Source organism: Mustela erminea, chromosome 13 (assembly GCF_009829155.1).
Source record: "Mustela erminea isolate mMusErm1 chromosome 13, mMusErm1.Pri, whole genome shotgun sequence".
Taxonomy (NCBI): Eukaryota; Metazoa; Chordata; class Mammalia; order Carnivora; family Mustelidae; genus Mustela; species Mustela erminea.
This window is the reverse complement of record NC_045626.1, coordinates 39,145,249-39,169,808: the sequence shown is the minus strand read 5'-3', so window position 1 is coordinate 39,169,808 and position 24,560 is coordinate 39,145,249. Positions and strand designations below refer to the sequence as shown.

At 41.6% G+C, this 24,560-nt stretch overlaps 1 protein-coding gene and 1 long non-coding RNA gene across 4 annotated transcripts in view; one reads left to right on the top strand and one right to left on the bottom strand.

Moving 5' to 3' along the window:
- Positions 1-24,560, bottom strand: part of KLHL14 (kelch like family member 14) — a 97,821-nt gene that overhangs the window by 49,479 nt on the left and 23,782 nt on the right. For all 3 annotated transcript variants that reach the window (XM_032310276.1, XM_032310278.1, XM_032310279.1), the window contains exon 3: positions 18,321-18,442. In XM_032310276.1, the coding sequence (XP_032166167.1) occupies positions 18,321-18,442 (122 nt within the window). The remainder of the gene's footprint in view (positions 1-18,320; positions 18,443-24,560) is intronic.
- On the top strand, positions 15,751-20,607 carry LOC116571852. The gene is made up of 2 exons (XR_004278017.1): positions 15,751-17,247; positions 19,259-20,607. It is a non-coding gene; the product is annotated as an uncharacterized LOC116571852 (long non-coding RNA).

Here is a 24,560-nt window from a genome sequence, read left to right as displayed (position 1 = left end):
GAAAGTGGCAAAGTCCATATTGAAAATCCCGCCAACAGAAACCCTGGGCATTTCTTGGGAGTCTGCAGAGGGGTGCACACTTCTGGGTGGTCTTGGAGAGACATGGGGGTGCGGCAGGCGTCTGCCAGCAGAGGTAAAGACCGGGCAGAGGCAAAAGGTAAGAGGTAAGCTCCTCCTAATGAGAACCATCTATTTAAGGGATAAAAGAAAGGAAAAGAATGACTTTCAAACTAGATTTTTATTGAAGTTAATAATACTCATTAAGAAGGATTCGTTATTGACATCTACATTCACTGAGCATTTGTTCAGGCTTGATTCCCATAAAATTTACATTTTTACCTGTTTTTTGTTCACTCGAGGGAAGGCCTCCTCTCCCCCAACCTTGACACATTTGTTTTAAATGGCTAATTAATCAAGCTCTTCTTTTTCACATGGCTGGCCTTCCTCAGTTACCAATCTAAAAATCTTTATGTGGTGAAGAATGTTAGAACACTTAATTCTCACACAAGTTTTGGGAAGCCTTCTCTAATAGTCTGTCTCAGAGCACAAGCAAAGGGAACACACTTGCCTGACTCACCATTTCGATCCGCAGTTACCCATCTGACCTTGAAAAAGAGACAGGATGACTCTCCCGTAGGACCCTCCCGGTAATGGCTTTTCCTTCTACATTTAGTGACAGGCAGGAAGCCTCAGCTCAAACCTATGACATCTCTCAGATACAGGGTGCCTTTGCTTTATCACAAACAGAGCCTCAAGTCTAACATGGTAGGAACAACCATGACAAAAATGCGAGAGGAAAATGTAACCAAGAGGGACGTGGGGAAAATGGAGAGGAGAGAATACAGGAGCAGAGCGGTGTTCTGTGAATAAGGAACTCACAGAGCCCAACAGTGAGCCACACTACGGATGACAGCGGTCTTAGTTCTTGCTACAAGACACCAATAGAGTTTTCTGGAAAAGGTGAATCAGACCACTAATTTTTACTTCATTTTTTAAAAGATTTTATTAATTTATTTGAGAGAGAACAAGCGAGCATGAGGTAGGGAGGGGCAGAAGGGGAGGGAGAAGCCGACTCCTTGCCGAACAGGGAGCCTGACATGGGGCTCGATCCCAGGACCCTGAGCTCATGACCTGAGTTAAAGGCAGATACTTAACTGACTGGATTTGGTTTCAGAAGACTGTGGGGAGGAGAAAAGGCGGGTCAGGGTATATGCTTCCCTGGCTTCCTTCTTCTGGGTCAGTGTGGGCTACGTCTTTGGTTTGAATGAAGGTCCTGTTTAGCTCCTCAACACTGCCCCTCTGTCCCTGGTTCTGCTAATTTCCCCCACTCAGTGCCCCACCATTTGTATGGGGGCATTGGAAAGCAGGGTGCACCACTCCATGAGGTGGGCAGCTCTTAATGTCTGCTTCCTGCTGGAATTCTGTGTAATTCATCAAGCATGCTTCAACTTTCCTATGGCACCTTGTGAGCTCTCATGTCTGCATAATTTGCAACAAGGAGCTAATTACTTTCCATTCAAAATGGCTCCAGTGAATTAAAAGATTCTGATATATACTTTTCTAAATAATCCAGTTGGAAAAAAAAATACCATGTTAGGAAGAGATCAAATAATGTCAGTTACAGGTCAAAGAACTCCTAACAAGCTTTCATAGAACACGGCCTAATAGAAAGAACACTAAATTAAATTAGGTCAGAAGCCACAGGTTTGAGTCACAAATTCATCAATTATTGCATGACCTTGACAAGTCACTTAACCACTCTGAACTTTAGTTTCCTCATATGTCAGACAGTGGTAATAATGCCTGACCTGTTGATCTCAAAGGGTTATTCTGGGCGACTCAATGAATGATAGACTTGGACGTGCTTTCCAAATGTGAGGACTGGATAGGGGTATCACCCAGGGTTGTTATGAGGATAAAATATATCCAGTAAATACATGTAAAGTTCCATTATCCTGGAAAGCCCTCTGTACATGCCTACTCTGATGCTTAAAATTATACTAATAAGATAAAAGCAGTACAACATTGAGTTGAAGAAGTAGAAGACAACTGGTTAGTTCCATATTCTGGCTCCACCAAACTATCTGGGAAACACTCCTTGACCTTGGTTTCCTATTAATAAATGGAAAAATAATGATACCAAGCTCAAACTGTCATGCTGAGTACCCCATGCAGCACAATGTCTTACAAAAATAAGTTCGCCACCTAGTTAGCCTTAAGTCATGGAGGTTGAGAGAGAGCATCTCATTGAAGACAGTGTCATATGGTAGTTAAGCATCCGGGTTTGGGTGTAAGAAAACTCGTGCCTTGGGGCTGTCTGGGTGGCTCAGTGGGTTAAGCCTCTGCCTTCAGCTCAGGTCATGATCTCAGGGTCCTGGGATCGAGTCCCACATCGGGCTCTCTGCTAGACAGTGAGCCTGCTTCCTCTTCTCTCTCTCTCTCTCTCTACTTGTGATCTCTCTCTGTCAAACAAATACAATCTTTAAAAAAAAAAAAAGAAAGAAAACTCATGCCTTGGCATATTAACTGTAATTTTCGACAAGTTATTTAGCCATCCTAAGCTTTAGTTTTTAAATCCTTACCAGGGTAGTTATATCTGCCTTAAAATGAGATCTAAATAAGAAGATGTATGCAATCTGTTTGGCACAATGCTGGCCACAGAATAAATGCTCAATTAAATTGTTTGTGCTCATTTTGGTGTTGCTAAAATTAAAACTCCCTTCCTTATTTTTTTATCCTTTATTGCTTTTGCATATATAGTCTGAAAAGAGGCTGGTTTACATAGAAGATACTTGCAAGTTCAAAGACAGAATTAAGACAACCAGAAAATGTAACTGCATACATTTAAGGGCTGGACTTATCTTTGAAAGGCGGACATTGTCTCAGCACAAGCAGCAGAGAACCTCCTGGGGGACCCAAATGGCTGTTGAGCCAATGTTTAGCTACTTTGGGGGCCGGCCTGTGGCGCTGGCAAGAGTGAGAGGCAATCCCCCTATTCAGCCTTTGCTCACTGTCTGTGGGCTGTGTCCTGTGAGCCAGCAGGGGAGTGGAGTGAGTCAACAAGGTAGACAGAGTGTCTGCTTTCCTGGTGCTGGCAGAGGAAGTATTTCATTTATGCTCAGAGCAAAGTCTATCTCCAAAGTTAAAAGGGAAGTTCACAAAATATTCCCTGAGAGTCAGTATAGTTTGTGATTTAAGAGTGTGATCTCTGGAGCGAGACTACCTGAGTTTGAATCTTGGCTTCGCTTCTTCTTCTTCTTCTCCTTTTTTTTTTTTTTTTTTAAGATTGATTTATTCATTTTAAAGAGAAAGCAAGCAAGTGAGGGGGAGGAGAAGTAAGGGGAGGGGAGGGGAGGAAGACACTTTAGCAGATTCTGCACTGGGCATGGAACCCAACGTGGGGCTTGATCTCAAGGCCCTGAGGTCATGACCTGAGCTGAAACTGAGAGTCGAACACCAAACCAACTGCACCAAAAAGGGGCCCCTTGGCTTTGCTTCTTACTCAGGGCATTGGACAATTATTTTACCTCTTTTTTTTTTTTTTAAGATTTTATTTATTTATTTGACACAGAGAGAGGGTGCGAGCACATAAGCAGCGGGGAGCAGCAGGGAGAGAGAGAAGCATGCTATCCAGGGAGCCAGACTTGGGGCTCAACTGATCCCAGGACCCCAAGATCATGACCTGAGCTGAAGGCAGATGCCCAACTGACTGAGCCATCCAGGCACCCCTATTTTACCTCTTAATGCCTTGGTTCCTCCCCTATAAAATGGAAGTGATAGTGGATCTTGTGCCATGGGATTGTTGTGAAGATTGAATGAGCTAATGCAGGTAAAGGGCTTAGTCTAAAAAACGTTAGTTATGAGACCCTAAGTATTGTTGCACTACCAAGAAGTATGATTTATGAATAAAATAGTTATGTCCTTAGATTAGAGTGCAAAGGTCAGTAAGCTACAGGTTGTAGGTCAAATCCAGTTCTCCACCTATTTTATAAATAAAGCTTTCCTGGAACAGAGCCATGCATATTCGTTCCTGTGTCACCTATGGCTACTTTGATGCTATAGTGGCAAAGTTGAGTAGTGGTGACAGAGACCAGAAAAAGTGCATTGACCCCTGGATAGACAGCTACTACTAGCACATTTTTTCTCAAAAGGAAAAGTTGTGGTAGATATTCTTTATTCTGGGAAATGTGTTATATTCACGTGTCTGCATTCTGTCAAGTGACATACACTGCAAACAAGTGAAATTCAGATGACCTCAGACGGTACTGCTTTATGCCCTCCCAGCCCCCACCAGTTCTTCTAAAGGAAGCAACATGCACGAGATGATGCCACTAACCAGCTTTCAGCAGAATCAGCGTCCTGGTATTTTCCAGCGTGTTAATGGATTCACACCGTTCCATCCTCTCTTTCAGTGGGCTTGTGTTACCAACAGTGACAGATGCCTATACGAAGCTGTAGGGCACAGCCCCTGGCTTGGAAAAAGCATCCTCTCCATATAGAGCCAGTGGAGCTGTAGAGGGAATGGAACCCTTATCTTTTGCTTTCCTCAGATCATGGTATAATCAGGCATTGGCTCTCATATTTGTGAGTGACTAAACTTGGATAAGAGAACAAAAGTTGCTTCTTAAAAAGATACGTATTTCACGTTTCTGTTTTCTTTTTGAAAACAGTATGGGAAACTTAACAGTTTCCAAAGGTCAAGAAGGGTTATTCTGTGTAGTGAAAGCTCTTGGTAGTGCCCCCTTTTGGCTTCATCCTGGACTCATCTCTACTAAGCTTTTCAGTTTAGGGCGGAGACCAGATGGTGATGAAACCCTGACGCGGAGGTTAGCATAGGAACTGCACATCAAAGAAACACGTCCACGAAATAGGAGAACCATTCTGAGTTATTTTCTGGACTGGATCTAGAAACCCATTTACATGTATTTGTGACAAACACAATGTAAGATATCAGACATTGCAAATTTAATAACATTGAAGGCACATAACCATTACAATTCTTAATTCATCAGCACCTAGATCTTTTGATTATCACTCAGGTCAGGAAAAAAGGACTTGGGTTTTTGACAAGAAGAAAGACAAAAAAGGAAGCTTTATCTTTTTTTTTTTTTTTAATATAATGAAAGCTCTAACGTGGAAGAAGTAATTTAATCCTAGGAAATGTTTATGCGCACACAAGAGCAGCTACTGGTACTTGGTAAACTTAGTGATGAAACACCTCAAACAAATTTATGACCGGACAGGAAATGGAGATCTAAGATTTACCAACACTCTTCAGACAAAGGAGGCCACCCGCGTCATTAGTACAAGATGAAACAGACAAGCATGGAAGCGGACATGCGCAGTTTTTCCCTCTTTAGCAAATCACGTCTTGGCACACAGATCCTACAATTAGGACCTCTTCCAGGGGAGAGCTAGACAAGAGAGTGGTGGCCCGTGGCCCGTGGCTCTGGGGACACTTTGACTTCAGACTTCCAATCTCCAGCAACGAGAGATGATACGTTTTGTTGTTTTAAGTCATCTAGTTTTCGGTATTTTGTTATGGCAGCTCCAAGAAATGAATACACCAGTAAACTAGATGAGAAAGTGGGGACTTGTGGAAGAAGAGAATGAGACATTAAAAGATGAAACTCAGTACCTAAAAGAGGGCTTGCATGTGGTTCATCACCTGTTCTTTGAATCTAGTTATTTCATAGGGCTACCCATTTTTTTCTTGGTATGGAGGGCAGTAAGTTTGACCAGCAAAGCTGGGTGGCAGTCAGCTCTCCAGGGTAAATGCGAGCATCACAGAGCTTTCTGTCACCTGGAGCTGTGCCATTGATACAGAAGCCACTTAAAACAGGAGGTGACTGTAAGTGGAAATTTATTAAAATTAAGTAAAACCCGAAACTCAGCTTCTCTGCTGTAGCCATGTTTCCAGGGCTTAATAGCCACATGTGGCTAGTGGCTGCTGTACTGGGCTTTGATGTTTGAAAGAACATTTCCATCATTGCATAAAATTCTATTGGACAATGCTGGATGATATTTTTATCGTTGATAAGATTTATTTGGGAGGCAAGTAGAACAAGCGGACAGGTTGTATAGGAAAAAGGAAAAGAGTCATACTCTTGTAATATGAATAATAATTCCATCATTTATTAACGAAAAAAGAAAAAGTGACTATGGTGGAATTTATACTTGGACAGCTGCTCATAAGACAAGTCTCACTTGCTGAAGAGCCTACTGTTTTCTTCATAAAATCATTTACATCACTGCTTTTCTGTAATTTGGACAAAGGATACTGTATTAATTCTTTTAGACCAAAAATTAGTATAGCTGAAAATGCATCTCTATCCAGGGCTTCACCATGGAAAAGGATGGCAGGCTTCCCCCTCATCAGGTGGAGGCACACTTCGTATGAAATTGGTTAATATTTTGGTCCCTTAATACTGAGAGGGTAGTAAATGCTACAAGGCGACAAATGAGATCAAAAAATCTGTGAGCCACAATCTCTTTCCTCCTCTTCAGATCCAATCATACAGATGAATAAATTGCTATAAAAAATACCAAAAATAAAACTAAAAACAATGACTGAATCATTTTTTTTTAATCTCCTGTACTCTGTGTTCAGGTAGCAAGAAATTTAATTCCAGTCGGACCAGTCTCCTGTGATTTTTTTTTCCCCTTTTCATCTAAGATATTTTTAATGCTCAGAGGCATTATAATAGAAAAGCATGTATTTTTGCTTGGTTTATACCCATCATCCTTACCATTACAACAAGACAAAAGCATTAAAGTAAAATTAATCATGTCAAAAGATTTTAGCAAAAACAAGTGAGACCATGCATAAAGCATCGCTTTGTCTAGTGTGAAGTCATGCTCTGATTAAAAACATATAATGAAAGCGAAAGCGATACATCATTGCCTTAGCAGTAGGGTTTTCTGAAAGCACTTTGCGGTTCTCGGGACATAAAAATGTGGGAAGATTTTGGTCTTTGAAACTCACAATGATTATTGTTCTAGCCAAATAGCAGGAGTTCAATCTTAATTTTTTTTTTTAAAGAAATTAAGACTTAATGACCAAACAAGGCATGCCGGTTAGGATTAATAATTAGCACACGCTTTAAGGAGCAATAGTTTGCCTTGGCATCAAGACACAGAGGTAAAAAAAGTGTCTGCTCAGCATACCCCTTTCAACAAAACCATTGTTGAAGCCTGCCGAATGTGGCCAGGCTCTTAGGGTACCTTCCACGAAAGGTACCATCAAAATCAGTATAATTAATAAATACAAAGGTGTGATCAGAGTGATGGTTCCCCAGTCTGGGAGGTCGTCTTGTGTATGATATGTAACACCAGTTTCTAACTGGCCAGAGAATCAAGAAATGCAGATTTACTTCCCAACGCCAATGCAAAGTGATCTCAGGGATCTGAAAAGGAAGAGTTTGCTTATTTGCACTTTGCCTTAATTACTCCTTTATTTCGATGGAGATATTCGCATACAATAATCACTCACCCCAATTATCTTTCCATTTTTTGGTTGTAATTTTGAAAGTCATTTCAATTCTTCTTTTAATGAGTTCTCCTTAAATGATAAAAACCATTTTGTTCTATGGGAATTATGTGTATCGATGCAATTTTTGTCTATATACATGTTTGCATATCTCTATTGTAGATGTGTAGTAGTTTACGTATATATAATAAGCAGTAGAAACAGTGAAAATCACATAAAGTCAGAGATAATTAAACTATTTGAGGAGAAGCAAAATTTTTAAAATTCCACCCCTAATGTATTATAAATTGGAATGTACTTTTAAACATTTCCTCTAATATCGAGGCATCCAGTCTTCTGTGGATAAATATCGCTCCTGCCAATGAGGTCACACCGAGACAGGAACAGAGAGAGATGCACAGAGAAGCGAGCTATCTGTTCTAACTCATAACTGTTCATAAGATGTGCGAGGATATTTTGCATGTGATAAGAAGGGTGCACCAAATTATTCGTTGAACTTAAGGGTGCATGGGCTGTAATCATTAATGCTCTTGAAATATTTTGGTAATCCTTCTGAGAGCTTGGGAGGATTGCACTTTTCCGCCCACTTTGAAGTTAGGTGTGTCTAGGTGATTTATTTTGCCAATAAAATGTGCTAAATTCAGAGTAGGAGCTTAAAGAGTCCTAGCAAAACTGTCCTCTCCCTTGCCACGGCAAGAGTGACAAGTCAAATCGTGGAACTGTCATGAACCTGAGGATTGGTATAAGAACTTGAACAGTGATCCCAGCCAACCTACTGTAGACAGGTGACATGAAGAGAAATAAGCCAGTAATATTTGGGATTGTTGGGACACCTGGGTGGCTCAGTGGGTTAAGCATCTGCCTTAGGCTTAGGTCATGGTAGCAGAGAGTCCTGCATTCTCCCTGCTCTGTGGGGAGTCTGCCTCTCCCTCTGCCTGCTGCTCCCCCTTGCTTGTGCTCACTCTCTCTTTCTCTCAGTCTCTCTGACAAATAAATAAAGTAAAATCTTTAAAAAAAATTGGGGGATTGCTGTTATGACCCCTTAGCCTAGCCTCCCCTCTTCTGACTGATATTAGGCTTTGGTATCAAGAAGGCCCAGAGTGGCTGATGACAAGAGAGCTGAGACCCGAGGGTGGAAGGGTGGAAATGCGTGTTATGGCACGGAACACCACTTGGGAAAGGCGACTTGCTCTTACTCAGCAGATCGCTTCTCTCATAATCTTCCACTCCAAGGTTGGAAGACAGAATTTTGACAATGTGCCTTGGTCGCTGTTGGTAGCATCCGGCAAGAGCTACAGAAAAAGAGATGATCTCACAAATAAAGTTGGCCCATTTATAAGCAGAAGTGAAAAAAAATGGGAGTCCAGAAATTCAGGAGTGTGCAGTACTGGAATAAATAACTTTTTTGAATCTCACCTGGTAAAAGATTTCGGTTTTGTGCATCATACACAAAATGAGGCACATTTTAAGCAAAATAGCTTAATTACAACTCAGCTGACAAAGACAAAATTAAAGATATGGCTTTCACAGTAATTTTACCAGATTAGAGTATCTTGGAGGAAAGTTTCATCAAAGGATGAGATACCCAGTAAATCTTCTAACTCAGGAAAAGAGTAAAAAGGGGTGTGTGTGTGTGTGTGTGTGTGTGTGAGGGGGGGGGGGGAAATTTAAAAAAAAAAAGAAGGAAAAAGCAATCTAAGAAGTATATCGGAAAAGAACTGTGGATGTGGTTAGTGGCCATGGAGTGGATATAACATGAGAAGACAGCTACACTTTCTAGGGAGTTAACTGCCAAAAGACCCCCAGTCTGGATTAAAACAGGCTATGAAAATTAGAGATTTAAATATCTACAGACATGAAAGGTACTTAAAAACTCCTCCAGGGGCACCTGGGTGGCTCAGTGGGTTAAGACCTCTGCCTTCAGCTCAGGTCATGATCCCAGGGTCTTGGGATCGAGCCCCACATCGGGCGCTCTGCTCCTCGGGGAGCCTGCTTCTTCCTCTCTCTTTCTGCCTGCCTCTCTGCCTACTTGTGATCTCTGTCAAATAAATAAATAAAAATTAAAAAAAATAAAAATAAAAACTCTTCTGCCCCCAGGAAGAGCATAGTCTCAAGTTTTCTTCAGATATGTCCAAAGAAGATAATGGAAAAAGAAGCGTCTCCTATAATGTGGAGCCAGGGGCCACGGAGAACAAAGGACAATGATCAGAACTAGGGAGGGCCCAGATCAAGGAACACAACCTTGGATAGGCACCCTTCAGCATGTCTGTTTGGTGGGCCTGCAAAAGTGCTATGCTCTTTCCAGATGAAAATGCTTCTCGTGCTCATCCTGTCCCTAATCCATCACTCTGCAAGATGTGGGAGGAAACTAGGTAATTTATTTGATTATTTAGTTTGTTTCCAGATCAAGATAAAGAACAAATGAGCCCGATACTGGAATGACTGTCCATCACTCAGAGATCATCACTGAACTTGATGATTTGTGGTGCTCTCCCTTGTGCGGAGGAGCAAGGGTACTTTGAGCATGGCCAGGAGAGTACATGGAATATTTAATGTCCAGGAGGGCAGATTATAGTAGGCACACTGCGCTGCTCACCAGATACTTTGATTCTCTTCTTCCTGAACCCGTGGAAGATTGCGCTTCCCTGTCCCCTTAAAATGGGGTGTGGTCTTGTGACCGAGCATAAATGCTTAATGTCTCTTTTAAGTGCCAGTACAAGACACCACCAACATATGCTCCCCCCATTGCGTTGATGGTAGAGATCCGTGTTAAGATGCAGCCCCACATGCTTGGATCCCTGCCTGCCTCTGATGAACAGGTGTTCTCTGCCAACTCGCACTGGACATGTAGCATGAATGAGAAATAATTTTTTTTTTTTTGGTTTAAGACCCTGAGATTTTGGAGTTGTTTCTTACCACAGCATAATCTAGCCCAACCTGACTGATACCCATGGCTTCATGCTAGAAATAGATAGAAATTTCATTCTGAATCAAAGGTGTGTCTTCTTTCCCAAACTCCTGGTGATAAGAGCAGAAGGCAAGATTTAATCTTTTGCTTTGCTCTGGTTATATGCAAAATAGACTAAAGTAGAATAAAAATTTTTTAAGGAACAACAATCTTCCCAATACTGAGCCTACACAACCTTATGGGTATTATTTGATTTAATTCTCACAATAACTCTAAGAAATGGGTAGAATTACATTTGCTTTGCAGGTGAGAAGGCTCAGGGTGAAAAAAGCATACCAAGGTCTCAGTCAGCCAGTGCCTGGGGGTGAATTACAATTTAGATCTTTCCATCCTGAAAGATGAGGCTCTGTGTGTGTGTGTGTGTGTGTGTGTGTGTAGGGGGTGGGTTTTGTTGTTCCATTTTTGACACTGCCTCAAAGTTAAAAATGTCAAGAAATCTGTATTAAATTATGGCTAGTCAATAATATTAAATGCAAATTTTATCACTTACATATCATAACTTGCAGTTTAGTCCATAAACCAAGATAATATTCTTAATCTCTAGGATTAGGATATTCATTTAATTAACCTATACTAGTTTTATTCTCTGAATGTGGTACTATGACAAGTATTTTGGATCCATTTAGATTTTCATGAGTGAAATGGGTCAGCACAGATTACAACCCATTCATCTGCTTGGATTCTTGACTAATGGCACTTGCTGGTGAGACAGATTGGTGTGGTCCATGAGGCAGCACTGCTTGATGGAAATACAGAGACCAGTGTTCTGTTCCTCATCCTGCCACTAAATCATCGTGTGGCTCTGGGTATGACACCTTCTTTCAGTCACTTAAAGTAAAAGCCAAATTTGTGAACCTGCCATAGAAGAGCCTGCATGGTCCGGTTTCTGCGAATGTCTTCCGTCCCATGTCCTCTCTTTCTTCAGAATCCCAGCTCTTTGATTTTGGCCACGCATCTTCTTTCCACAGGGTCTTTGTACTCATTATTAACTAACTGAAACAATCTTCTTTTCACATCTTTACTTGGCTAGCTGTCTCATCATTCAGTTCTCAGCTCAAATACCTCTTGGATGGCATCCTCCAAGAAGGCTAAACTAGATCGGGTCTCTCTGTTACAAGATCTTACATACATACCTTTTACACCTTTCTGCTCTTCCTTCATATAACTATCACATTTTGTTATTATATATTGCTACCTGGGATTGTTTATTAATGTTGGTCCTCCCCCCAGCTCAAACACTGGTGAAGGCATGATAATATTTGCTTTGAGTCGGCCTCGTTTTCTCTGCATTGAGAACAACGGTCGCTACCCAGAAGATATCAATTACATTTACTGAATAAATGAAATTAATGTGTAAAATGAGAGGGCTGGGCAAAGAGATCATCTAATCTTCTAGTATTCACATTCATTGGCTTGGCCAGACTTAGTCTGCATTTGCCTAGGAATGACACAGAGCACATTTAAGTAGCAAATATGACTCATTCCCCCTGTGTACTAGACTCAGTAGCAAGTACCACAGCTTGTATGCAATGAAAGCCTCAGAATTATTTGTACACATGCCGTTGTCTGGAGGAAAAAGCAACTTCTATATTCAAGGGAGGTATAAACCAGAAAGGAAGCCACCTAGTTTTTCCAGGCACCCAACTACCTTGAAATACAGTATTTTGGAAGTGACCACCACACATATTTTTTTTTAAAAAATCTATGAAAAATCCAGTAATGCACTGGTGCGTGAATACACAGTAGCAAATAATTCAAGATATATAGCAATGTGCAGCCATGGATCTCAAATTAGAATTGAGCTCATTGAAGGTAAAATTAGATGCTAACATATTTAAAAAGTCCAAACACAATTCTCTCTCCTTCTTCTTTGTCCAAAGTCATGGAAACAATCACTCTGTGAACTGAAATAAAAAGTTCCAGGCTAAGAAAGGACAACTGTCCTGCTATTGCATAAAGTTTTTAGATCACTATGTTTTCACTAACACCTCTCAGTTCTTTCAGTTCTTTCTTTCTTTCTTTCTTTCTCTTTTTTTTTAGAGGGAAGGGGCAGAGGGAGAGGGAGAAAGAAAATCTTCAGCAGGCTCCATACTCAGCAGAGCCCAGTGTGGCACTTGACATGGGGCTTGATCTCACAGTCCTGAGATCAAGACCCTGAACACATGACCTGATTCAAAATCAAGAGTCATATATTTGACCGACTGAGCCACCCCGGCGCCCCACTCAGCTCTTACTTCTTCAATCGATCTTAACAATTTCGTGAATTAGTCCCATATAATATGGTTCTTGCTGACTCCTCCAGCCACACCACCTACTTTCCTAGCCTCAGACTCTCCTACAGATACACAAATTCATTTCAGTTTCTAGAAGGCACCAACTCTGTCTTGCCTTTTGGCATTTCCAGTACTAGACCTTCTTACTAAAATACTTTTTCATCCGCTTCTTTGCCTTGATACTTCCTATCCATTTTTTCAACTTTACAGAAGGTCACTTTGAGGAAAGTTTCCCTAACCTTTCATATTTGGGGTCTTTTTTCTCTGCACCCCTCCCCCAAGCACCCTGAGCTCTATTCCTTAACACTCCATATTGTAATTGCTTCCTTAGGTTCCTCAGAGGGTAAATGATCTTATGCGCATTCTAACCTCCCACACCCAGAACAGGGTGGGTATTCAGTAATTGCTTGTTACATGAAGGAATGAAGTCTGTAAATAAGTCTAAATTCTTCCCAGGCAGTTTCAGAATCATTCTGGAAGCACCTAATTGTTTCTGAGGTTCCCCTGCAATGAGAAATGCACTATGTATGGAATCTGCATCCCTGTCTAGAAACGAAATTAAATAAAATTAATTTGTGGGGTTTAGGTCTAAAGATAATATAAATAAAGGAAACCCACAGCCAAAAAACCCTCAATTGATTTACTTTTTAATTCTTTCTAAATAAATAATCAAAAGAAATAATTATTAGCTTTGACTAAATTGACTTTCCCTCCAACATATATCCTCAAAGAAATAAACTGAAGTCAAAAAAACAGAGGGGCCAAGGAAAGAAGTCCCAGTGAAAGGATCAGTGTGCAGACTTATTACTTCCTGAATAATCAGCACTTATTAGGTATCGGGTATCATCAAACCTGTGTTTATCTTTCGGAACTGAGTTTCACGGTCTTCTATAGGATTTGCTTTCTTGGTACTATTCCTTTAACATTTAAGGAAAGTATATTTTATTTTATTTGTTTTAAAGATTTTATTTATTTGTCAGAGAGAGAGACAGAAAGAGCACATGCATAAGCAGGGGGAGCAGCAGACAGAAGGAGAAGCAGGCTCCCCACGGAGCAGGGAGCCTGATGCGGAGCTCGATCCCAGGACCCCGGGATCACGACCATAACCAAAGGCAGATGATTAAACTGACTGAGCCACCCAGGCGTTTCCAGAAAGTATATTTTAAAAAAAGAACGAAGGGGCACCTGGTTTGAGCAAGTGATTCGGTTCAGGTAATGATTTAGGGGATGTGAGATCAAGCCCCTTGGCAGGGCTATACACTGGGCTTGGAGCCTGCTTGTGAGATCAAGCCCCTTGGCAGGGCTATACACTGGGCTTGGAGCCTGCTTGGGATTCTCAATCTCTCTTGCCCTCAACCATTCCCCACTCTTAAAAAAAAAAAAAAAAAAAGAAGAAGAAGAAGAAGAAGAAGAGTCCATCAGCTTCTGATCTTTGTGATTCTCCTAAAAGAAATCACTGACACCCAGACCCCGGAACCCTCCTGTGTGGGTGGGAACAAATTCAATGTCCTCCAGGGATCAGAGGAGTCTGTCCAGGTCATCTCCACACAGTGGTTTCCTTTCTGTCCCGCCACCGAAAAATACACGGCCCCCAACTGCACTAACAGGAAGAGAACAGAGCCACAAGTCAACTGAAAGGAAGAGAGGAAAGAAGGCATTTCCCCCCACCTCTGACAGAGGGACTGAAGGTGGCCAGAAGAAGGAAGATGCCTTTCTAAGTTAGTTCTTCTAGTTTTCATCCTGACGTTATTCAAGGGAAGTCGTCATGGGCACATGGAAGGACAGATCTTTGTTTTGAAGTCCTGTCCCCCCTCATCACTCACGGAAAGTAGTAACAAGCCGCTAACGAGCAGAGTGTCTCATCTGAAATGTAGGAGGAAGGAAGTCCGTCCCCAGGAGACGCCTCTCCCCACCAGTGAAGGACTCGGCCAGTGGTGAGCATGAGGAAAGTACATGGCTCCTTCCGTGCTGTCTCTTGGTGGCGGGGGGGGGGGGGGTCGGGAACACAAAGGTCTTCTACACGTGGACTTCATAAAAACTTTGTGTTATAAAATGATATAAAAATGTCTAAAGCAGTCATGGGAATTGTTTCGTTTGATCTCTGCACCAAGGATGTAGGGCCTGCAAAGTGCAGGAGGCACGTTTTTTACACTGGCCATTTTAGTATTCATGTCTCCTGTACTGCTTCCTAATAAGTTAAGAATGAAACGGGAGACTGCGTGCAGGAGTGAGAAAGGCAGGGGAAGCAGTACTGTAAAATAAAAATGAACGAAAGTGCATCCCAACTTCCCTTCTATTATCAACAGTCGAGAGAAAAACAATGCCAATTTTATTGTTACTACTTAACATTTTACACTGACGAGAGGACTTCACAGTCATTTTTACGTGTTATTTCCCAATACTTTTTCTGTGCGAGACCACGGAGCTCCGTCCCTATTCTCAACATTAATTATACAATGTTATATTAAATGATTTTTCCAAAGAGGCAGATAAAAATGCAATCTGTGTCAGCACGTTACCAATACAGTCTTTTCAGTGGGAGTAATTGTTCCGTTTGCCGTTCGGGTAGACCTGACCCCTGACCGGCTGGCGGTTGGATTTTGTTTTCTTTTAGGTCCTGTTGATCCACGTTCTCTCTTCTCCTCACCCTTCTCCATTCAATTTATTATTATTTGTGTACGCCTTACACTGTGACTCTAAAATATCACATAATAGGGTAAGATCCAAAGAGAGTCACGACTGCCTTTCCTTTGCATTCTTTGTTGTCCGATTCGTGTCAGCCATGTGGTTCCCGTAACTGGGTTTCTGTGCGCCTGCCTGTGGAATGCCATCTTTCTCGAAGGAGCGTGTTTATGAAACAGGCTGAGACATCTGTGTTCAAGCCACATGGGCAAAGGATTCTAAGAGTCAGAGGCTCTAGCTGAGTCGGGTTTTAGGTTTTTGCGAGTTAGTTTATTTGTCAGTTCGTACGGGGATAGCCATTTAATCATTAAGCAGATCCCAAGCGTGGCCCTGATTTAGGGAGAATTTGGATTTTTTTTTTTCTATTTCAGTAAGAAACATTTCTTCCTTTATTGTTAGATGGCCCGAATAGCATGGAAATCTGTCCATGACCGGTCCTATTTATTAGCCAAATAAGATGCCTTAATTAAAAAATACACACCACAGCAGAAATCATCCAGATAAACTCTCTATCTCTCTCCAACAAACCTGGAAAATATGCCTTCACTTGGGGCCATGTAGTCACAGCCCAGCAGGTAATAAACTCTATTTTTTAAAGTACAGGTCCCAGGGAAATCAAGAGTGTAAGTGGAGTAGACATTTATTTCAAAGCTGTAAGCATGCCTGACTATAGAAAAGAGGTTCGAGATCTTTGAGTATGCTCCCATTATAAGAACTTTTCTATACATTCATGTCTTTATTTTCTTCCATTTCAAACCTGTGAATGGAGTCAACTGACCGTCATTTCTCTCTCCTGCTGAGTCTGTAGATTACCACATGCAACGTAGGAAAACTACGGAAACTAGGTTCCTGGCTCCGGGACCTCAGGTCAGAGTGCTGTATCTATTGCCCTGTACCTGGTCTCCCCTCTGCATGGAGAGTGTGAGTTAACTGACACCTCTAGGGTGTAAAGGTCCACACAGTCCTCGTCCTCAGAATGGTGGTGGTGTGATAATAATGGCCATGACACCTGCAGTTGGTTGAGCTCACGCTATGTGCTAGATGACTTATAAACACAATTTTATTTAGAAAAATACTCCAATGGTGCTGACAAAATGAAGAAGCCACGACTTGGGAAACTAACATGTCTGGATCAAGGTCAAAGACATGGGTTGGAACTCAGGTCTGACTGTTTCAAGTTTATGTCTTCTTACCACATCCTTCTAAGTTAAGGTAAAAAATTTGAGCAGGGTGACCCTACGTTCCCGTCTATCCCTGTTGTCCCAGCATAATCAGTAGGTCCCCATGTCATGCTCTGAAGTGTCCCCGTTTGGAGACTAAATGATCACTCTGTCCCCAAACAAGCTTTCAAATGAAATTCTCAGAGTATTCATAATGTTTTAGTTAATCCTTTTGCCTTTAACGAAGGACTTCAAACCAGTAGCAAACTGGGCCTCGCCTGGTGTATGTGGGACAACAGATGGGTTTGTGAATGCCTATCACTTCTTTTGCTTCTATGCCTCTGTCCTCTCTCTTCAGGAATCTTTGTCTTTCCTTTTTCTTCTCTCCTCCTAGCATCCGTGTCTTATTCTATGTAGGCTTTCTCTAGCCTACAGATTCTTTGGGTTTACTTTAAAAATACAGCTTGGTCACTCATTCAGATGTTCAAATCTCTATGAATGGTCCTTTTGTCAAAAAAGAGAGTGAAAACCATTTTAAGGATCTGTAACTTATTTTTCCTCCCTCCTTCTCCTTAAGCTTCCCGCTACTATCCCCCACTTCTTCCACAGTGTACGGGTGTCTGGGGAGCTTCCTCGTCACAGATCCTGGACGATGCTACCGGCGGTCTCACCGGGGTAAGCCAGCTCCGAAATGCATTATTTCAAGCACCACCTCACATGTCTTTGCGTCTCTTCTGCTCTTATGGGCAAACTGTTGTCCTAGTCGTATTATTTTAAAGGGCTTTTAGTACGAGGAAAGGAAATGATTTTTAAAAAATCTGATAAAACGTATAACCGCTTAAAAGAGACATGCCAGAAGAAAATCTAACTTCCTCTTTTGTCGGTTTTAAATGTATGGCTTTGATTTATGGATCAAAATTACTCATTTATTATTTTATCTATACAGCTCTGGGCAATTTTGACAGTTAAAATTTAGTTTTATTGACCAGTGCAGCCACTGTGCCCACGAGGGGACCGGAGCACACAGCCTGCTGCACTCAAGAAATGATGATTTTTGATTCCATGACTGAGTCAGATTGGGAATCATAACCGATGTAACAATAAGTTCCAAATCTCACCGCCCAAGGCAAGAGGTTTGCTGTAAAACACAATCACCCTTTCAGGGGGGGCAGAAGAGACCATTGGGTGGAAGTTCGCAAGCACAGTGGAATGAAGCTGGCACAGGCCGCGGATGTCTGTCCATCCACACTGTGTGGCTGTTGCTACCGCTCTATCGAGGGTCGGGTTTCTCTAAGACCCAGTCCCACAGACTACAGGCGAATGAGCAGAAAATGTCTAAAAGGCAACATGAATGTTAGTTACAAAGACAATGAATGAAACACCCCTTATGATGTGAGAAAATTTACTGGGGCTATTCACCAACGTTCCACTTTTGATAAGCAAAAAAAAAAGAACGGAGGCATTTCTTTTGGAACATCTCTTTGACCCACCCACTCTGTGTCACAGAGACATAAACTCTGGCAGGGCTTTGAGGCCAGTTTCATTTAGGCCCGTTTGTCTACCAAATGGGCCACCTCTGCAATGTTAATTTAGTCTTTTACTCCAAATCCCCTGTGATACATAAACAGACCTCCAAAGGGTAACAAATCAATAAAATGTCTAATTTGATTAGCCATGTTTTCAAATTCATGGAGACAGCTATAAGCAGAAATAAATAGGTGGGTAAATAAAGAGAGAAGGCCACTCACTTGTGAGTATTTTCCATGTCTTCTTTTCATCATCGTAGTACTGAACCAAGTTGCTGGGGAGCCGGTCCGGCCCGGGAGGCAAGCCTCCGACCAGTAACAGCATTTTCTTGTTAGAGCGAATTCTTCACCCAAAACAAAAGAGGAGATGAATAACCACATTATTGTAGAGCCTTTTTAGTGGCGACGAAATCATAACCATCAAAAGAATGTTCCTTGCTTGCAGATTTCTATTTCATTTTTTCCTGTTTCTTCTCCCATTCATGTCTCAACAATTTTTTTGAACCAAGCAGAAAAATGATCAGAAGAGCAGCATATCCCCATACTCATGGAATAATAAGCTCCCTTTATGCAATTTGTTAGAGGTTCATTCTAGAACGACCTTTTTCTTATATTATCCCTTTAAATCATCACTCTTTACAGCTGAGTACACATGAAATGCTCTGGAGTTGTACTAAGGTTAAGCATTAAAGTTGCATGTCAAAAATCGTATTAGTCAAAATCATTATTATAAGCCATTCTCCACTCAAAGAACCTTGAAAAAATTAAGGTTATGCAGAGAGTTTGTGAGCCAACTCTTTAATCACCCAGGGAACTTCGAATACCAGTTTGGTACAATTAGTTAGCACAGGGCTAACTGGGGTAGGTTAACCAGTATCAGGGAGACTTTTTGTTTGTTTAATTTAGCTGAGACTTCTGCCTTCATCTCCTTTCCAGCGCCCCCTCCCTTTCCTGCCCCAGCACCACCCCCACGCCCCCATCCCTGGGCACCACTGGCGACACAGCAGCACCAATTGGTAAAAATGAGACTGTGAGGTTGTTTTGAGCCTCCCCAGAGTGGAGCCCTGCCAATGCTTGCCACTGATCCAGCGGCATGAACCTGCTCAACTGTGCAAAGTCACTCTAATTCCCTCCCTCTGTTTTTCTACCTTCTCCCCCAGGGGGCAACCACTGAAAGGAGTGACTACCCACCCATCAAGAGCTGGCAATTCGCTGCTATTAACCGTGACTGTGATTCCCAGTCTGCCTGGCAGCTCCTGAGAACAGGCCTGCAACGTCTCATATGCAGTAAAAGCTGTAAGATGCACCCTGGCCGGCACACTCGACCTGATGGATGTGCGATCCTCGGGAAGGCTAATGGATTGAGCACACTTGCGATTGGCGCGGGGACGGGAGGCCCAGACCCCCACGAGGGGCCTGCTGATTTAACGGTCGCTTTACATATAATTGAACTTTTCATTTACCTGAAAGGCTGAAGGTGGTGGTGGAAGAAAGGGAAAGACCATGACGGAAGGAAAAAACTCAATAAATACAAAAAGGTCCCTCTTAAATACGATCGCGACCCCCGGTGGGAGCTCTGACTCTGTTAGGACACATTCAGCCCCTCGTTCAGATTCCAGGACGCTTGGCAAAGTATGCCCTTGTGGAGAAGCACTGTTTGTTGGTTAAGAACCTAACATTCGGAGAGTTAACTTAATACAGTTAATGACATTTCCATGTGAAGGAAGGGAACAGGAGAATTCCTTTAATGAAACTCTGGTGCCAGTGAATGCATTGTCTATGCCTCAGTAGAAAAAATGCCTTCTGGAGAAACTCCTATCAGGGAATTATGGAGAGGGGGAGCTGGACTTCCAGAAGGATGCCTAATGTAATATCAGTTTGCAATATCGATTTTGTCATGCACAAAAAGCCCCCTTGCCTCTTTGAATTTAAGGTGCTTTGGAACTGTACCCATATGCTTTGGAACTGTACCCATATGCCTTACAGATCAGTGGTTGGGAAACAAAACCGGAATCCAACGGCAGAGCGCTCCATACTTTGAGGATTTTGGTGATTGGGGTGGTTTGCTAAGAGCGGTGATGGAAACTCGGTGTCGTAAGTAGCTTTCTATTAATTTGAAATGAGAGCATACGTCATTGATGTTCTTGGGCATTTCCTAAATGCGCGGTTACAGGACTGATGGAGGACTATTTTATTGTTGTCATTTTAATCCAAATAATCAACCACTCGGTGAGTCTAAGACAAGTCAAGATGAGAGCAAGTACTCTTTTTCAGGCCGCTGCTACTGGGTACCCTGTGGAGACTTCTCCTGTTCAGAGAGAAGGTGCCACTGGGTGGCTGTCTTGCCGTGACACCTCTACCTGCTGCCAGACTGCGGAGGCCGCATACAGGCCAGGCCAATACCTATGGTTAGACGGGAGAGGAAAGGACTCAGGGCAGTGATAGTGGGACCGAAGCAATCTAATTCAATCTCTGTTTTGACATTTAAATAAAGGTACTGCTTTTAAAACGTGTTTCATGAATGACAGATGGAGAGGCATGAGTGACTTCATGATGCTGGTAAGGTTGTTTCATTAATTGATAAGGCCAGCTTCCCGGGACAAATCCACATGGGTGATTTTTTTTTTTTTTTAAGATTTATTTATTTATTTATTTATTTGACACAGAGAGAGAGAGAGAGAGAGATCACAAGTAGGCAGAGAGGCAGGCAGAGAGAAAGGGGGAAGCAGGTTCCCCGCTGAGCAGAGAGCCCGACGCGGGGCTCGATCCCAGGACCCTGAGATCATGACCTGAGAGCCAAAGGCAGAGGCTTAACCCACTGAGCCACCCAGGCGCCCCCACATGGGTGATTTTCAACGGCAAAGGAGATGGACCATCTCTGGAGATGAGGACAGAAGCTAGAGTCTTTGTTCTCTCTGCCCAAATAGCCACTCGCTGCCATCTGTCCTCTAAGAACTGGCCGGAGACTCCCGATACCTAAACCACTGAACAGTTGGCAAACGGAAACAACCTTCACCCCTGCCAACAGTGAGAGGATTCAGAGGGCTAGCTAGCATAGCAGCCACGAAAGCCTCCACATAAACTAAGATAAATCTCTAAACCATCCAGCCTCCTCAGGGAATGTGATGAAGAATCCCATGGAAGGAAAGGAAACTCTACCTCCCTTCCTCATCGGTTGTGTGTTTTCTGTGGAGGAACCGTGTTTTAAGGTCATGATGTATGGCCTTGGAGTGAACGAAAACACATTTTAAATCTTGCATTCCTATATTCGTATTATCATTCATTCAACTTAGTACGGCAGTTCCCTTAGATTATTTTGTTTCTAAAGCTGGTGTCACTCAATTTTCTAACTCTGTATCAACATTACTTAAGTCTAAGTAAAGTTTAAAATGACTTTGTGAAGGTGAATCACATAGAAACCAAAAATAGGAAAAAGCATGTGAGAAGGAGTAGAGGACAGAAGAGAGAGAGAACGCACAGACTCACGGAACACGTGTGTCTTTCTCCTCATTTCCTCCATTGACTGTCAAAACAGCCTTAAAGCTACAGAAATAACTCCATTTTAAAGGGACGTTAGAAGGCTCCCCTAGTAAAATAAAATGGCATAAAGAGTGTTCAGACTCTGGCCTCTTCGTGCTACCAGGCCTATGATCTTTCTACAAGTCATGTTTATTTTTTAAATTTTTATTTCACCATAACAACTAATTAAGTCCAGATGGGGGAAAAAAAAAAGATCCAGATGACCAGGATTCCAGGGTTAATTTTTTTTTCCTTTTTTTTTTTTTTTTAAATTAAGATTTTGTTTATTTGAGAGAGAGAGAGAAACCAGCAGGAGGAGGGGCAGAGAGAGGAAGAAGCTGACTCCCTGCTGAGTGGAGCCCACCATGGGGCTTAATCCCCTACAACCCCCCCCACACCCCCTTTACACCATTCCCCCCACACCCCACCTCCACCCCCCACCCCACCCCCGCCCACGATCATGATCATGACCTGAGCTGAAGTCAGATGCTCAGCTGACTGAGTCACCCAGGAGAGCCCTTCTAGGACCAGTTTTCTATTCAGCAGAGTAATTTTGTATAAATTACTTGGCTTTTTGGAGCCTCTGTTTTCTCATCTTTAAATAGATTGATAGTATCTGACTTGCCTCTTCAAGGGGTTGTCATGAGGATTACATAAAATGATAAAGTGAAAGTTCTATGTAAACTCTAAGGGAAATTATTATTAATCTGTAGATATTGGCAAAACAATGTGGGCTTCGTTTAAACATACCAAACCTGATGAAATAGTTAAAAAAGAAAAGTAATCTTTTCTACTGAGATTCTTGTTGAGTTCATGTATATAAATACAAGCTAATTAAGAGGACTTCGCTACCCAGTTGTTATCTTATATGTTCTTAGAAAATTATCACTTTAATCATATTGGATATCTTTGAAGCCTTATTATAAGAAAATACACATTTAGACATTACATAAAACTGAACCTTTCTGGATCCAAATAAAGGGGACTAATAGAGATTACTCTATATTTCTTATTTCTTAAGAATAAAACAAATGAGAAAACCATCACATATTTTACTTGGATATAAATGCAATGTCAACTATTCAATTACTCCTAGAAAGTAATACACGTGAATAATTCCTGTGGAAAAGCTTCCATTCTTTTTACCATGTGCAATTATAATAGTGACACTGACAATAATGACAGATAATAACGAATGTGTATTGGATATTGGAACCTCTGATTATCATGCTATTTATTTGATGTGTGTGAGCTTCAATTTGAAAACACCATGATAAAAAAGATACCCTGTGAACCAGAAAAGTAAAATTAGGAGATTCTGAATTAACTTGCTGAAGGGGGTTTCAATTATTCTTTCCTAAATGATTCCAGCAGAGCTTTACAGGTTTAATTTTAGATTAGGAAAAAAATCTACAGGTGTAGTTCTTTTGCAATAATTAGAGTTCCTTCAAATGGCTACCCGGTATACGTTTTAGAAGCTCTTTACATAGGGAACCGATTTAGCCAAGGTGAATATGATCTCTTCAAATCTGTTAATACTTTAAAATACTCCTTTTTACTCTTCAACTTAGCACCATGTAGACCAAAGTCATTTTTTTCTCCAAAATAACGTATTTAAAAGACAAGGAATTAGAGACAAAGAGCTTAGTATGTCATGATTAATAACGTTATTTAGATGCCTTTGATTTGGCTTCTCAGATTCTTGCCTAGAAAAATATAAGGTTAAAAAGGCAATGGAATTTGAAGGTCTCCTTTGTTCCATCTCAGTAACTGCCCAACATTTACCATGTGTCACATTTGTGCGTGTGTGTGCGCGCGCGTGCGCTCACATGCGCGTGTGCATGCGTACGTGCGTGTATGCCTGTGTGCTCGCGCATGCATAGGTACTTTGGTTCCCGGGATGAATGACTGAAGGATGACCTAAAACCTCCCGGTGTAAACAAATTTTTCATCATACTGGTGTTCTAAGTACAGTAAAGTCTCATTTATTTATATTTCAGTGGTTTGGAACTTTAATAATTGGGAAACAGGCCAGATAAAATTTACCTTTCTATGATACATGGGAAAAGTTTTCACTAACTAGATTGCAAGGAGAATTTTAACCTGTTGAAGGAATCAGGTGGTCTGCTGGCACTTTAGAGCGACCTACTTCCATTTTACAGATCACATATCTTTTTCATTTATTTATTAAGGAAATAATTCTGCGATCTTATAAGAATCATTAAATCAGCGAGTTAGAAAAGAACTTTGAAGTAATCTAGTTCAGTGACCCCCAAGCCTGGCGAGTGACCAGGATCATCTGAGGGGATTACACAATTCAGATTTTTGATACAGATTCTTGGGTCCCCACTCCCAGAGATTATGATTCAGTTGGGACGATGCCTTAAAAATTAACACGGTTTCACAGTTTTCCAGTTGATTCTAATTAGCATATAGCCAGGTTTGTGTTAACTGACTTGGTCCCTCTCCATAATGTAGAGATCTTTTTAGTATTTTTTTCCACAGGTAATTATTCTTATAATTTTGGCAATTTATAACAAAACGGACCTTGGTTTTTCAAATCCATTTGAAATATGGTTGAAAGATGTTGGACAGTCGTGTTAAATATATTTTTTCTCTTTACTCTGAGCTGAAAAATCTGCCTAAGTTTTCTAGGAAAAAAAAGAGCAAGTGCCTATCTCTGAGTCACGGCAGCACCTTAAATATCGCAAGATAGTTACCGTATGTCTTCTTTGTCGAAAATCCTCATTTCTTTCTGAGAAAGTTTCCATTTTCCCTACCGTCATACTCACTTCCTTTGAGAATCTCTAGACTTTCACTGTCCCCTTTTTAAGACGTGATCAGAATTGTGCACAAAATAGGGGCGCCTGGGTGGCTCAGTGGGTTAAGCCGCTGCCTTCGGCTCAGGTCATGATCTCAGGGTCCTGGGATCGAGTCCCGCAT